General features: G+C 41.6%; 3 protein-coding genes and 1 long non-coding RNA gene across 6 annotated transcripts; all 4 read right to left on the bottom strand.

Annotated features, from left to right (window-relative positions):
* Positions 1–7: 7 nt before the first annotated feature.
* On the bottom strand, positions 8–1373 carry LOC103981702 (homeobox-leucine zipper protein HOX3-like). 2 transcript variants are annotated; one of them, XM_018825609.2, is made up of 4 exons: positions 1240–1373; positions 938–1137; positions 733–812; positions 8–450 (listed from the first exon to the last, which is right to left on the bottom strand). In XM_018825609.2, the coding sequence occupies exons 1-4, from the start codon at positions 1334–1336 to the stop codon at positions 156–158; spliced, it is 672 nt and encodes a 223-aa protein (XP_018681154.2). In that variant the 5' UTR covers positions 1337–1373; the 3' UTR covers positions 8–155. The 2 variants fall into 2 exon arrangements, with proteins under 2 accessions (XP_018681154.2, XP_009396718.2); XM_009398443.3 differs by having other exon boundaries at positions 938–1134; positions 1240–1358.
* Positions 1374–8245: 6872 nt separating this feature from the next.
* Positions 8246–8805, bottom strand: LOC135636924 (uncharacterized). Its single transcript, XR_010496096.1, has 2 exons — positions 8613–8805; positions 8246–8538 (listed from the first exon to the last, which is right to left on the bottom strand). It is a non-coding gene; the product is annotated as an uncharacterized LOC135636924 (long non-coding RNA).
* Positions 8806–9189: 384 nt separating this feature from the next.
* LOC135583547 (sm-like protein LSM8) lies at positions 9190–13120 on the bottom strand. Of its 2 annotated transcripts, none has more exons than XM_065149105.1 (6): positions 12923–13120; positions 10502–10586; positions 10279–10319; positions 9896–9970; positions 9648–9700; positions 9190–9535 (listed from the first exon to the last, which is right to left on the bottom strand). In XM_065149105.1, the coding sequence occupies exons 2-6, from the start codon at positions 10536–10538 to the stop codon at positions 9445–9447; spliced, it is 297 nt and encodes a 98-aa protein (XP_065005177.1). In that variant the 5' UTR covers positions 10539–10586; positions 12923–13120; the 3' UTR covers positions 9190–9444. The 2 variants fall into 2 exon arrangements, with proteins under 2 accessions (XP_065005177.1, XP_065005178.1); XM_065149106.1 differs by having other exon boundaries at positions 10502–10597.
* Positions 13121–14165: 1045 nt separating this feature from the next.
* LOC135636920 (uncharacterized) lies at positions 14166–15188 on the bottom strand. Its single transcript, XM_065149103.1, has 2 exons — positions 15025–15188; positions 14166–14767 (listed from the first exon to the last, which is right to left on the bottom strand). The coding sequence occupies exons 1-2, from the start codon at positions 15184–15186 to the stop codon at positions 14234–14236; spliced, it is 696 nt and encodes a 231-aa protein (XP_065005175.1). The 5' UTR covers positions 15187–15188; the 3' UTR covers positions 14166–14233.
* Between the last annotated feature and the right edge of the window lie 234 nt (positions 15189–15422).

A 15422-nucleotide genomic window follows, 5' to 3' on the forward strand; every position in this document is an offset into this window, starting at 1 on the left:
ATGGAGATGAAGAGAGTGACTAGTAGAACACATTTGCAGGAAGTCTTTGATGTTCCATGAACCTTAGACAGAACAAACAGAGGAACGAAGAGGTGTTGAGAGGGAAAAACACCTGTGCGTCTCTCATGTACAAAGCTTATCCCACACGATCTCGGTCAGCCATCCGCGATTCCGGCGAAGGGCAGGGTGGCGGGACGGCGGAATGGGTGGCGCCCTACCGACGACGGCGCGAGGTGCGGCGCCGCGGTCACCCGCTCGCACCGGGGGCACATGGTCAAGGACGAGGCCGGCAGCGGCTGGCGGGTGTGGGGGGAGAGCACGGTGGGCGGGGCCACCCGCAGCGCCCGCAGCTCCTCCACCTCCCGCTGCAGCCGGCGGTTCTCCTGCGTCAACGACCCGAAGCACCGCTTCAGGAACTCGCACTCCATCTCCGTGTGCTTCAGCTTCGTCCTGCACCACAACGCAAGTAGTGCTCTACGTCATGGTCTTTCCAGGCAAAGCCTGCAAGCGGGTGATGCCACAACCACAGCATTTAACGATCTCTTATCTACTTCTCCTCATTTGTCGTGTCCTCGCTGTCCGAGCGATATCTCACCTTCCTCAACGTGACCAAGTAAACACGAGCCTTAAATGAGATCAGTAACTCCCAAGTCAAAGCAACAGCGACGAGGACGCCGTGGGCGGTGAAGGAGAAGAAAGGAAAGACGAGGAGGAGCATTAATCATCGCTCACCTGGCCCTGCGGTTCTGAAACCACACCTCCACTTGGCGCGGCCTCAGTTCCAGCTTCATCGCCAACGCTTCCTTCTGCTTCTGCCGTTTCGTTCATTTACAACGTCAGTACTTCGCAACCATCAAATACCAACAAAACAAATGCGCATTTATTACAATGCTTTGACCTGCAGAGAGTTGGAGGAGGGTTTTGGAGGATGACTCACAGGGTTCAAGGTGTGATGCTGCGTAAAGCTCTCTTCCAGTAGCCTAGACTGCTCCTTGGAGAGCCGGAGCTTCTTGGGCCTGGGAGTCCCGCCCTCCTCTTCCTCTTCTTCGACGCTTCCCATGGGGTAATCCTCCTCTCCGCCATAAGCTGGCTGGTTTATGTCCAAGTCCCTCATGCTGCCACCACCACCGCCCGCTGCTATATATGGACCCAAGACATCCAAGAAAGAAGATGAAAAGACAGTGGAAGATGCAGAATCCACGGCTACGGAGGAGAGAGATGAACAGAAGGAGAGCCTACCAGACCAAACTGGGGAAGAAGAAGAAGAAGAAGAGCTCGAACCAGGAACACCAATGGTGAGGTCCAGCCCGGATGGGCTCCTCCCGAGACTCCCCATCGGCCACCCCAAAAGACAAGGAAGAGCATGTGGTGCGGCCAGTAAAAGGCTGGAGGTTTTAGAGATAATGGAAAGAGGAGGAGGGGGTAGAACGGTAAGTGCGTGAGGAGAGAGAGAGAGAGAGAGAGAGAGAGAGCGGATTGTGGGGTCGGGGCAAGGGCGGCAGGTTGACTCGAGTAGTCACGTCAAACGGGCGCAGTAGGGCGGGGTGACTGACACGCGTCAGGGTGTATCTAGCAGCAGACTCGGCAGGTCACCTTGTCTGGGGTTGCCCAGTCCGCTTGTCGGATCCAAGGACGGCTGCCGTAATCATCGGATATAGATAAAGATTTTCTTATATATATATATATATATATATTCTCTCTCTCTCTCTCTCTCTTATGCTCTTATCTCTGTCTCATCGGTTGGCCAGCAACTCTTTAATCCTCGTTAATGCATTTGCAGGCAGAGAGAGAGAGAGAGAGAGAGAGAGAAAATCCTTCTTGGATTACCTTTTTTTTCACGCCTTCAATTAAAGGTTTGAAAAATAGAATTAATAAAAAAATCGGAAATTAAAACATTTGGGCAATTAGATTTTTTACTAAATAGAACCGTCTGCATTTTAAAAAATAAAAATGAAATCATCTATTTGTTCAGTTATCTAAAGTTTTCCAATGATATTTAAAATAATAATAATAAATAGTAATTTTTCTTATATTCTTCCTTTCAGATGTTTGTCCCACCAATGGATTCTCGGAGAAAAATATATTTTTATAAAATATAAAAATTATCATTATCAAAAAGTACTTCTCATCAGTTGTAACACTGTCATAGCAAAACAATGTCATTGTATCCCTTCGACAAGGGACAAAAATTAAGGTACCAATCAACTATTTGCTATCGGAACTCACATTAGGTTTTGTGGGTAGTACGCATCAAACCACATCACTCGTCATGTGTTGGTGAGAGGGATGTGTGTGTTTGTGTGGTTCTCTCTCCAAAGTGGTCATCAGTCACTTTTGTTGGTGTCAGCGTCCCTCCATCATCCCAAAGGCACTCCAATGGTTTTGATCGAGAAGTGGAGGATGGAACACATTCAATTAGCACTCCAATTTCACATTTTGATTTTGATTGAGAGAATTGAAGGATTGAACACATTGACATTAGCACTCCAATGTCACATCTATGCATCTTTAGGTCCACTTACCAAAGGCATAGGTTTCCCATGCTCATAGTATCCATGATTTTGATGGACAAAACAATGGTCTATTATTATTATTATTATTAATTATTATTATTATTATTATTATTATTATTATTATTATTATTATTATTATTATTATTATTATTATTATTATTATTATTATTATTATTATATATGAAGTAGAGAAAAATTTAGGTTTTTAATAATTAGTAGTTTAATAATTTTGATCTAAAGATATTAATAAAGATTAAATCATAATAAGATTAGGTTGACCTCAATATCAGCATAAATAATAAGATATTGAGAATCATGTTGATTGCATTAGTATCATGCAAATTAAGAATCATGCTGATTGCATTAGTATCATGTTGATTGCATTAGTTTGGGTGTCATAAGTATGATAATTGTAACATTATATAACAACGGTAGATAGATCACATGAGGCAAGAAAGAAAAAAACACTAGAATTTTTAATAATTATTTATTTTATAATTTTATCAGTAGCTTATAAGATATTGGTGAGAATTGAAGAAGAGAATATGTTAAATTTTATATTTTGGTTATGAAATGATATACTAATTAATTATAATAAGATTCCCTTTCGACCAGATTTGTATATAACATATATCATCAAGTGATTAGCTTTTATAATATTATTATCCTAAAATGAAATTGAAAATAGATTGATGTGGGAGGTTGAAGGGAAGTGAGCATTACATGTAATTATTGACGTAAATATTACTGTAAATTGTAGAATGGGGAGAAGATGAAGGAGTCGATGATATCATCGATAAAGTGGTTGATACAGTGGGCACATTCAGACTTCAGGAATGAGCTGCCTTTGACAAGAAACAGTGTGACCTATATATATGGAAGTAGGAATTGTTCTAAAAACACATTGAGAAGCCACAAAGTTCTACAATTTATTTGTAGGTGAAAACATGTATGATGATAGGAGTTTGATCTTCACATAGTATGGTACAACTAATCTAATATTTTTATATTTTGTCTATGGATCAGAGAAAATTAAATGTTAAGCATAATGTTATGAGTACAATGGAAGATGAATATTTAGTTTTAGTTCCCTCTAATTCTCTGTAGACTAATTTCCTGCAATTTAAGTATTTTAAATGATGCCTTCTTGCTGTCCTTTAACATTAAGTAAACGATGATGATAATAATAATAATAAGTTTCATGCCTTGAAATAATAATATATCCTATATCTATAAGATAGATATATTTATATTTATTTGATATATCTCATATTAAATTATTCATAGTAATAAGATTAATAAATGTAGACATATACTAATAGAAGGATGAAGTAAGAAATAATTTTATATTCATTATCCTAGTATCTTCTTATTATTCCGATCGAATAAAATAAAAATATGACTATCGCTAACAATCAAATGAGTATTTAATTTTATACACAAACCCGATTAAGGAACACCTAAACCAATTTTAATCAGACTTTATGATAGTAAATATATATTAAAAAACATTTGTTATCTTATCATTCAATAAAAGAATGGTAAATCCTATTTGAAACTGAGCCTCACTAATTATTTAGGTGTGAATTTGAACCTGATTGGGGTATCTATTTAACCCAAATAAAATCCAATTAAGATATATATGGAATTAGTTGAAATAAATCGAATCAATGTGATCGAAAACATCACCACATCAAAACTTAAGCTTGGCATGAGTTGGAATTCGAGTGAATCGCATTCCTAAACCCAAATCGAGCACCCTACTTGTTCAAGATATGATTAGTGAGTGCTAGGATCCAATTCAACAGGTAACTGCTGTTCCTGCCTTGAGATTTAAGGAGGAGCTGTCCTGAGGAAGCAACATGGTTTGGGAAGCTGTATGATAACGGAAGGTAGAGAGATAAACCATTCGAGGCCATAATAGTTGGATGTAAGGTTTACAAAGATAATTCTATGCTAAGATATTTGTGAATGTCTTAATGACTTCAATTAATCTCACTTAGGATCTATGTTTAGAGGAGGAAAATTTAGTCTTTCCATTGCGAGGTTTAGTCCCACGTTGGTTTGCTGGAGGACTCTTCGTGTCCTCTTTTCTCTCTCTCTCCTCTAAGCCAACGAAAAAGAATTCCACTTTCATTTTTTTCTTTAATTACTATTCTTATTTTTTATTATTTCTATATTATTAGTATGCTAATATCTTCCGATTCTTCAAGATCGTAGGAGAATCTACCCAATTGTACCTTGAATGATTTATTATTAGATATACCAAGGAATACACTTAGCATAGCCTTTTGAATTTTTCTATAATTTCTATTTGATTTTTCACTTATATTATATATTTTTATTTAATTGAAGTATAGATTTTAGTATTATTGCTTTAATAATTTTTTTGCAAAGGAAACTAAGGTGAGACATTCATTAGTCAAGCTTATGCTTGAATTAGTAAAAATAACTAAGGATGTCTATATTTTCTTAGTCTTAAATTTGTCAGCTTAGTCATTCATTATTATAATATTTTAATTAGTCCTACGTAAGTGTGATTAAGATTGACATATAAAGATCTAACGAATATATTTGATGGGTCAACTAACCTATCACTCGGGAGTTAGAGCATAGTGTTTCACATGATTGTCAATTTCTTGATTCATCGTATTATCTATCTAACTTGAGCAACGCAGAAAGAATGATGTTACTGTCCCAGTGAGCTTGTCTAGGTTTTGTGTTTATATGACTTTGCACTTCAATATTGACAACTTTATACCAAAACAATGCTGCTGTTGACTGACCTTTCTCCAAAAAACAAAAAGCCACCCATCATTACAACAGATCCGAAGTAGGTTCAGTTCAATATTTGGTGAGAGCAGGTGTAATCAGAGTTGGCAAAAGATAGATAGATAGATGGTTAGATGTATCATTGAGATGCTCATAGACATGTGAGAGACTTCCAAGCTGCAAGTTTCTTGTGTTTACACATTGCAGATAAGGATTAGATACAACTTTGATGATTCTCTTCTCCACAATCATTCAATGCATGTTAGTGTTCCTTCCCTTCCCTTCCCTTCTCCATGTCATAACTCTCCTCATCTTAACAGTTGTTCGTAATTTCAATCTGATGCAATTTTACCCAAAGGAATCTCGACAGAGTAAGCACATCAAACATGACAATTATTGATGCCAATCGATTCAAGCTCAGAAGCATTTATATATATATATATATATATATATATATATATATATATATATATATATATATATATATATATATATATATATATATATTATCCACAACATGATGTAATGATCGGAAATATGTGCACATACAAAACAACACTGGTTTAGGTCACAGATGACAATAATGTTGGCATGTTCTCTTTCATCCAAATAAAAGCTTACCATCAAAACGTGATCATGGGGACCATAGGATTAGGGCACCCACACCGTGATCCCTTCGGCACAAGCAATAATGGAGGGTGAGCCATGCAAAGCCCGGAGTTGTTCATGCATCAAACACAGCAGGAAGAAGAGAAAAAGCACACCACCTTACCTAACACTAACCTAATTCTCTTATATATACATCGCAGCTTTCCCTCTCGGTCACAACAAGGAAGAAGACGAAGAGCATAACTACGTTGTCGGAGAATGCAACGAGGCAACCCGAACTCGCCGCCACCGCGCATCAAGTCGATGCTTGTTGTGGTGCTGGTGATGGCTTCCATGGTGGCCGGACGCTCAGCAACAGTAGAGCGCGATGTGGGGTCCGATACGCAGGTCAAGTGCACTTGCTATCCCTGCGGTTGCGCACAAAGCCCGCCGCCACCACCACCGCCGAAGTGGCCAGTGCCATACTGTCCACCTCCACCGCCGGCGCCGTTTCTTTACATAGTTGGCGCGCCGGGCAATCTGTACCCGTTCGATACTGCAAACTTCCCCTCGAGCTCCTGCCGGAGCTACGCCGGGCTGACGCCGGTCTTTGTGCTCTCCGGGCTGGTTGCGCTGTTGATGTTGTGGTGGCTATGACTCGTGTTGTTTCATGCCATGCTCCTTCATCTGTAACGCTCTTCGAGTTAGATTTCTGCTCTGCAATCTCAAGAATTTGAGTCAAGAAATTAATTGCTAAATAAACTACTATTTCTAAATGATTATTTTTCTTTTTCTTCTCATCGCTCTCAATAATTAAAAGTGTTCCACAGTTTGATCAGTGTTCATGTCACTTGTTTGATAAGGAAATCATGGAAACTAAGATAATTCTAATGCTGCTTTAAGCCATTGATTTCAAGAGACGAGGGCAATGATTCAATTATGTCAAGTTGGACTTTGAGTCAATTAAGAAGGATGCATATGTGTGATATTTTATTCCATGCTACTTATAATAATTACAATGATTGCAAGTGTCATCAGTGTCATCTTCCTGGTCTAAAATTGAGGCTCCATTTCATGTTAAACTTTGACTTTGAAGTCAAAATAAGATTTGGAGATGGTCCAATTAGAGATCAAAGATATACCAATGGGTGATCAATTTTGATACTAAATCTAATCATTTTTTGTTTTTTTTAAGGGTCAAAATTTTTACCGACTAAACCAATGTTTCATTTTCTTTCTTTTTTAAGAATTATAATATCTTAATCAATTCACTTTTGGAGAGTCTCTGTTTATTAACCAATTGGAGGCTGCCACGTAACTGTTGACTGGTCAAACAATAATTCCTTCAGAAACAATCGACCACTTCGCTTCTGTCACTTCTCCGTTCTTTGCCATGTCCGTCACTCCATCGCCAACATTGACGGGTTCAATTGTCTCGCACTGAGGACAGCAGCACAAAGTCAAGTCAAAGAAGGCCTACTGCTCGATCGCAGTGGGAATGTTATATACTGTGAGCTCCGCTTAGAGCCTCTCGTGAGCTGAAGGTGAGGACTAATGGAGAGCATCAGCACTCAGGTGTTCCACAGCATCCACTCGTACTGGCGGCGCCGGACTTATCGGAGACTGGACGCAACCAAGAAGCAGGCGAAAGCGATACGGCTCGGCGGAGGCGGAGGAGGAGGAATAAGGACGAGCAGCTGGCGATGTCGGAAGGCGAAGGTGGTGTGGCGGACGCTTCGGTTGCGGCCGAAGGTGTGGTCGGCGCCGCTACGGCTGCTGGCGTGGGTGCGGAACGCTTACGTGGACGCGATGCTGGCGCTGGCCGGCGGGAAGGGCCGGCCGTCGGCGCTGAGCAGGGTGAGGAGCGGCTCCGAGGCGCTGTGGGGGAGGAGGATGCCGAGGGCGAGGCAGGCGAGCGGCAGGTCTGCAGACTTCGAGAGGAGGATGATGATGCATCTGATCCATTCCATTGTAGAGCCGGAGTTGCCTTGTCGTGAATGAGTAATATGGATGGAGCAGTTGTATGTAAATCTCATGCATTACTGCTGGATTTAATGGTTTCTTTTCTTCGAGAGAATATTTTTCTCAAATAATAATGTAAAGAGATGGCTTTGAGTTGCATTGTGGCTGATGTTGATTTCATGTGCTCATGGTGTTTGCTCATTTAAGTTGATCCTTCTTAATATCCATTGTTATAAAATTACGTTCATTCCTTGCCAATAGCACCAACTTTCATGTGCACACCCATCGATTAAACTTCGACAATTGAAATTGTAAGTTGTAAGAGGTAATTGAGCAAAACTCATGGGGAATTAGCTTCCATACCTTGGAACGGAAAGGAACTGGGTGAAATAGCAAGCAACAACAGAGTATAAAGAACTTGAACTGAGACTCCCAAGTATGATTAAGGTTACTCGGATCCACAAGAAACATTTTAACACTCATGTTCACTGCCTTCTACGACAGTTCTTATTGAGACAGAAACTGAAACAGACGAACGAGTAGTAGTAATGCAAGCAAGCAGACCCTTGAAGGAAGCTCCATGCCATGGCTCACCTGGAGGGTCCTCCAGGGGGGCTCATGTTGGCTGTAGGAGAAGGTGGCGTGAGCAGTGACTCCCTGCCCAGGCTCACAGATCCTTGTGTGCTCACCTCACCATCTCCGCCTGCATACGTGAATCCATACAAGTAGGCTTCAGATTAGAAAACACAGAACAAGATGGCGAAATCAACGTCAGACCTGTGCTTGGATGATGGCGGACTGGGACTTCTCTGCAGTGGGATGGAGATACCAGGAGAGCTGACACTAAGATGGAGGTGATGGCCCTGGGAGTGGAATGCTCCATTGAAGGACCTGTTGATTTCGGATGGATGAGCAAACGAAACACAGAGAGAGAGAGAGAGAGAGAGAGAGAGAGAGAGAGAGAGAGAGAGAGAGACGTGGGTATAGGCAATTTGGTTAGTTGACTCTTTGTCTGCATCTCTCATGACATGTGGTACGTCTAGATCTGAAGGGCGCATTAACCAAGGTTGACCCAGACCATGGCTGGCGTTAGTCAAAGGCCTGCACTCCATTAGACTCCGACAGACAAGACAAGAAAGAGGCATGATATTGATGAGATCATGATATCTCAATTTTAAGTGCCTCCACAGCAAACAAACAAACAAACAAACAAACAAATGCCAGTTTAACAGCAATCTTAAAAGCCTCTACGTATGCACCTGCTAAGACCACAGGGAACTTGAAAGATTACCTCCTTATCCATAAACATGGTTAAAGAAAGACTTGGAAACGGCAAATACTCCATCAACCAACCTTGAGAAAACAAGAGGACAGCATGAATACTATTTTTAAAGGAATTCTGCTGGTCTCCTGACATGCTAAACAGAGGAAAAAGGAAAGCAGATGAACTAACTTAGAAGCAGCAAGCCCACAAATCTTTAGTACTGATCATTGGCATTGTGATCAATATTGAAGGTGGTACAACATACTCACGTTGAGCTCTAAAACAAGAACAATATTCTCCTACAAACATGTAGCCCGTCCTCTTGTCTTGATCATGCTTCCTCTGTTAATGTATCACAGGTTTAAGAGGATGCGCCCTGAGTTTGGACAAGTCGAGATTTGCATCCAGTTCTTCATCTAACTCTCCCACTACACTTCTGCACACACACGAGTTATATTTAGGACTGGATTGGTAGTGTCAGAAACAGCAAAGTTTACAGGGTACAGAGTGGAAGTAAAACAAGGCCTGTCTAAACTCAGGAGCCATACATGTTATCGCCTCTTATAATATAGAGCCCTAAGACAAGTTGCTGCACACCTTCCTGCAAAATAGGCCAAAATAAATGTCACAGATTGTGGATCTCAAAATGTCTAATCCTGGTTATCAGATCTCACGTTCTTGCTCCTTCCAAGGATTTTAATGTGAAATGAAAAATAAAATCAAGTAAAAAAACAGAATGAAATACACTGCAATTGTAATAATATTCCGGTTGGAAATGGTAAAAAGATGAACGAACCTTGGTAGAGTAAACCCTCTCATGAGATTCATCAAGAATAATATTTGTAGCCTGGTCAAAGCCTCTCAAAACTCCCTAAACAAGAAACCCAGGGTCAACAAATCACTAATGGGGGATGAGTATTATACTAAGCCACAAAAAAGAGTTAGTTCCTGTATAAAAGGAAAAGAAAAAAATGTCAACAAATCACTAATGGGGTATGAGTATTATACTACGCCACAAAAAAGAGTTAGTTCGTGTATAAAAGGAGAATTAAAAAATGTCACCAAATCATGAATTAGCTTAACTCTAAACAAGTAACAAGGAGAAATGTTCCATGAGAAACTCAGGAACACTACAAGCTGCTACAATGACTGATATTGTTTACAATTATAGCAACTCACCACAATGTTGCGCCCATCATTTGTAATGACTGATATTGTTTCTGCATCAGAAAAAAACATTAGCTTTTGCTTCATCAGTTCAATTCATTATTTAAAAGTCAAAGATCCATAAAATCATGTGCAGCGGTATCACTACATATGAAAGTAGAATTAGTGGCACTGAACATCATTACTCTAAAGTAACTAAACTTCGAAAGATGAAGATTGATCACAGAGCACATACGATCTACCAATGACTCGAGTCCAGGGCCTGTTGACATGTCTAACTGCAACTATCTCAATGGGGGTTTTTGCTCTTCCAGGAAGCACTGCAAGAAAGCTGAATGATCATTATGCAGGTTAAACATAGTTCTGCAGACACCATGACATCTAATATCACCAGTAATTCTACGTAGACTGGTAGGGACTGTAACAAAATCGAAATATAATAAAGATGAACCTGTAATTAGATATAATTTCATCCAAGATAGTCAACTTGGAGAAATTTCACATAACATCAAAAGTATGGCAATATCAAATACCAGATTACCTAAACATATCATACTTCAGAAATATCACTTTGCAGAGTTTGTAGCTTAGAGTGTGTGGTTACTCAAAAGAAATGGTGAACTTGTGAATTTCTGTTCGGTATATGCTAGTTTCACCGTTAGGTACAGCTGACATAAAGTCTATGTTACGAGCAGAATTGGCATGGCCCCACAGTAAGGTGGGATTAGTTACGACTGAGCATATTGGATTCATGTGAACTATCATGAACTTCTATTATCCACCAAAAGATACAGGCACAGGTAACAGACAGATGGAAGTCAACAAAGATCAGTTTCTTGAAGGCAATTGAGCATTTTGTTACATGCAACAGTCCCCGATCAAAAGTTTTAGGGCTCACAGATCTATATAAACATATTCATGAGTTTAGGAGAAGAATGAGAGATGATAAAGTCAACATAAAGATTGTCGAAAAGGTGGCAAAGAGGAATCCTAATATTTATGTGTCTTTGAAAAGTAAGATGCTCCCTTGCTGCTGAAAAAGTTAATTATTTCCTTTATATGCCATGTTGGGGTGTGTGATTAAGAATTTTAATAGAAAATATTCTTAAGACAGTAGATGCACTTCTTTTAAATTCAAACACATTCTTATTTGGCTGTCTATGTAAACAAAGTGACATATCTTACAGGATTCGAATGTCACAACTAGTTTCTAAGATTTTCAAACACAAATCTTATAGCTCTATTTAGCAAGATGGATGACAGAAGTATTATGTCTGTTAGAAACCTAAATAGAAGATATAAGAACATGCAGCACATTGAACAAAGTGTATGTTACAATCCACGTGGGTTTGTGTCAAGAATCCCTTCAGCAGTTGCTTGCATGACGTAGGTTTGCCAATGAACTATGGTGTATACTATGCCCAAATCCCAGCTTTCAATGACCATGATTTCTTGTACAATAGGATTAGTGAACAATGGATCCTAGAGAGGGTGGCTTAAGTACAAATGATAGAATTTTATACACGCCTTAATTGATTTTATACCTTCTGAAACCTTTAGAGATGAAGTAGCCAATCAGTTAAGATTTGGAATTTTCTAAAGGACATAGTTTTGCCAGAGGGAGATGCAATTCTGAAACCATATGGGGATGGTTGGAATCACCTCCACTGAACTGACCAGATTCTAACTTCAATTGGTGTTTCTCCAAAACACAATGGTGGGGCAGGTACATGCAATGCTTATGGTGACACGATGCTTACGGTGACATGTTTCATGAAAGCACCAAATGCAGGCATAAAGCATGAACTATCCTAAAGCTCTCATGTGATGGAAAGTCTAATTGCCAGCCAATAGCTAATATGCAGAACATAACGCCCTCCGTGCCAATTTCATTTGCAAGGAAGACATCAGTCCTTGAGTGATCCAAGGTGTCGTAGGTGACATAGCCTTTTCTCGCAAAACCTTTCGTATTATCAAAGAGAGCATGTTTTGCACAATGTATGACACATGAATTTTGGTACAGCTTCCAGTGCTTTTGAGTGGAAGGTTGTGGGAAGGGATACAAGCAGTACAACTAAGGAATTATCAGTGACACAAGGTGCTAAAAGACACCCAAGGTGTTCGGCGTGCTAGACACCCGTCAATATAAAAAATATAAAAATATAATTAAGGAAAATATAATCATTGAGAATAAAAATTAGACGATGCATCAGTTCCACAACATTTCATTTCAAAGTATCACCACTGAAACATCGAATCAAAAGTCCAAGAATTTTGACAAGCATTCTAGCGATGACAATTCCATAATTAACATAATTCATAGAGTATTAACTAGAATTAACTATTATTAACATGAACTAGGGATCACTATTATTAACAACTATTAAATTCAGGATGAGGCAGGGAAGGGTGCTGAGAACAGTAGGAGGTCGGTTGAGGGTAGGGGAAGGCACGGGAGAAGGGCTGACTGCAGCCGGGGTCGAGGGCCTAACAGCGGGAGAACAAGAGAGCGGAGAACGAAGGGGGGGCAGAGAGGAGCTGGAGGCTGGATGGCACATGGAAACTTGTCCGGAGGAGAGAGAGAGAGAGAGAGAGAGAGAGGCGACCGCTGTACTGGGAAGAAGCAGAGAGCAGGGAGGATGGGATGGGGTTGTACCGCCGGCGGCCAGGGCAAGCGGGAAGGGGGGAGACACTGCCGCGAGCTGTCGATGTCGTCCGCGAGATGGGAGGCGCAGCCGCGTTGGGGCAAGCCTTGCGCACGGACGCCGGTCGCCGATCGTCGGCCGCTTTGCAGCGCAACAGGGAGAGAAGGAGTGGACGATTAGGTTTTCTGCGAAGATGCCACCGCGCGCGGGGGTTGTCAAGGGTTTACGGTTTTTTGATTTGATTTGATCAAACCAAGGCGGCTCGAGCCAGGATCCAGTCAAAACAATTGACTCGACCCAGATCTGATCACATGCGCCTGGGCCGAATCTCAAATTTCCCAATACAACCGGGCCGGACCGGACTATCGAACCCTCAATCGATTCGATCCCCCATAATTGGACCGTTCCAGTCGATCGAAATACCTTCGATTTTTCTTATGACTTTGTATATTTGAGATGGATAACTATTAAGGACATGAAATGATGAAATCCTAAGACATAAAAGCATTTATTCAAGAATTATTTTGAGGTCCCAGTTTTCTGTCAGCATAGCATAATTCTTCCGTGACCATCTCCTAATAGTGGGCATGTGGGCAACAGCGAGCTATTTGCAGAGCATCATGCCAAGATTCGTGCTGGTGACAATGATCAAGAATCTTGATCCATGAGAACCCCAACCCAAAAATGGGCATTAGGATCACCCAACGAGAAGCAGCATGATGCTATGTTGCCATTTGTGGCGGATCCATATGCGCAGAGACGACGGTGATACTGGAGAGCGAACGCAACCACTTGATGGCCGGAGATAGAGGGGGATAAGGTACTGTTCCACTTCTTCCTTCATCTGCTCTCCGGGAATTCCGTCCAAGTTGCATGAATCCAGCAACTAATTATTTTCTTAGATCAGGATCCAATGACTGCTGTAAATTTCTCTCGGTCCTCCTATAAATAGGAGGGTACGAAGGGTTTCATGGGTCCTTGTAGGTCTTTTGAGTTCCTCTCTCTTGTTCCTGGTGAGAAGCAGAGGAGGCACGTCGGTGATGCTGTTGACAGAAGATAGAGAGCACAGATGATGGCTTGCAACTCTTTTTGCATGCCACTCCTTTGTGCTCTCTATGCTTCTGTCATCACCTTCGGCCCCTTGCACACAGCCACCGTCAGGATCTTTGTAGGTGATGCCCCCTTCGAGTTGCTTCTCGAAAGCTTCTTACAACCCTTGGATGTTCATGAAGAAGAAGAAGAAGACAGTGCAGCTTCCGATGGAAGATTTATGGTGATGGAATCAAATAGCACTAAAGACATGCGTGAAGAACCACCGTTCGTTACACTTCCTCTTTGACATCTTCTTCGACAGTGAAGGAGGAGACATGAAACGCCCGAGGAAGCTCCGTGGTGGTGTCCAAGAAGAAGAGCAGGCAGCACATCACCACGCTGCTCGCCAGCATCGGTATCGGCCCAAAAACCCAGAGGAAGAGGGTGAAGGACACGTAGAACGCCCTCAGGCCGAGAGACCAGAAGAGGCTGCCTCGGTCCAAGCTCCTCGCGGCGTGCTCCGGCGAGACGGGCCCTGCCACCGGCTGGCTCATGAGGAAGCCGGCGTGCGTGTGGTACCGGACGGACTGCACGTTGCAGAGGAAGGCGAGGATGAAGCAGAGCAAGAGGGCGAAGTACTTGATGGAGCGCACCACGGAGGACTTGTTGCCGTAGACGAGGGAAGAGGTGGCGGTGCTGGTGGTGGCGCTGACGAAGACGCTGATGAGGGAGGCGAGGGTGACGGCGGTGGTGGCCAGCGCGGTGGATGCCATGATGTCGTTCCTCAGCGTTTGCACCGCCAGAGTGCCGTTCCCGAGCGGGTCCTGTTCAGCGTACACATTAATATATATATATATATATAATTGTATATATAATTAAAAATAATTGCCGATATTATAATTAATTTGACTAAAAAATTAAATTATTATTTAATCGGACCAAACAATCATAAATTTGAACTTCCAATTTAATTGTTTTATCTGCATTTTTTTCGTATATTTTTGTCATTATACTAACACTCTCGAGTCATACAGGAAGGAACTAAAACATTCTTAAAGAAGAAGAGGAGATGCAGACTTACAGTCATCATGGCTCTGAGCCACCGGTGCTTGACCTGGGCGTTCACGCCGATGACAGTGCGATTGGGATGTCGGACTATGGTGAAGAAGAGCCATATGTGGTAGGTGGCCTGCAGCAGGAGACCCAGCGGAACCATCACCATGTCCAAATATTTCTCCTCCATCTCTCTACACCTCCTTCTTCTTCTTCTTCTTCTTCTCTGTGCTGTTGCAGTCTATTAAAAGTGTTCGGATCGAGGTTGAGGAAGAAATAAGCAACGCATGGAGAGGCTGAAAAGGCATTTAGAAGAGTTATTGGTTAACAGAGACGGGACCGAACGCTTCCCTTGTACCCAAGTTTCATTGGTAAAGCGTGTGGGAGTTGTTCTTTGAACCTGTCCTCTTTCCGGATGATCCCAAT

This window comes from Musa acuminata, chromosome BXJ3-4 (genome assembly GCF_036884655.1).
Source record: "Musa acuminata AAA Group cultivar baxijiao chromosome BXJ3-4, Cavendish_Baxijiao_AAA, whole genome shotgun sequence".
Taxonomy (NCBI): domain Eukaryota; kingdom Viridiplantae; phylum Streptophyta; class Magnoliopsida; order Zingiberales; family Musaceae; genus Musa; species Musa acuminata.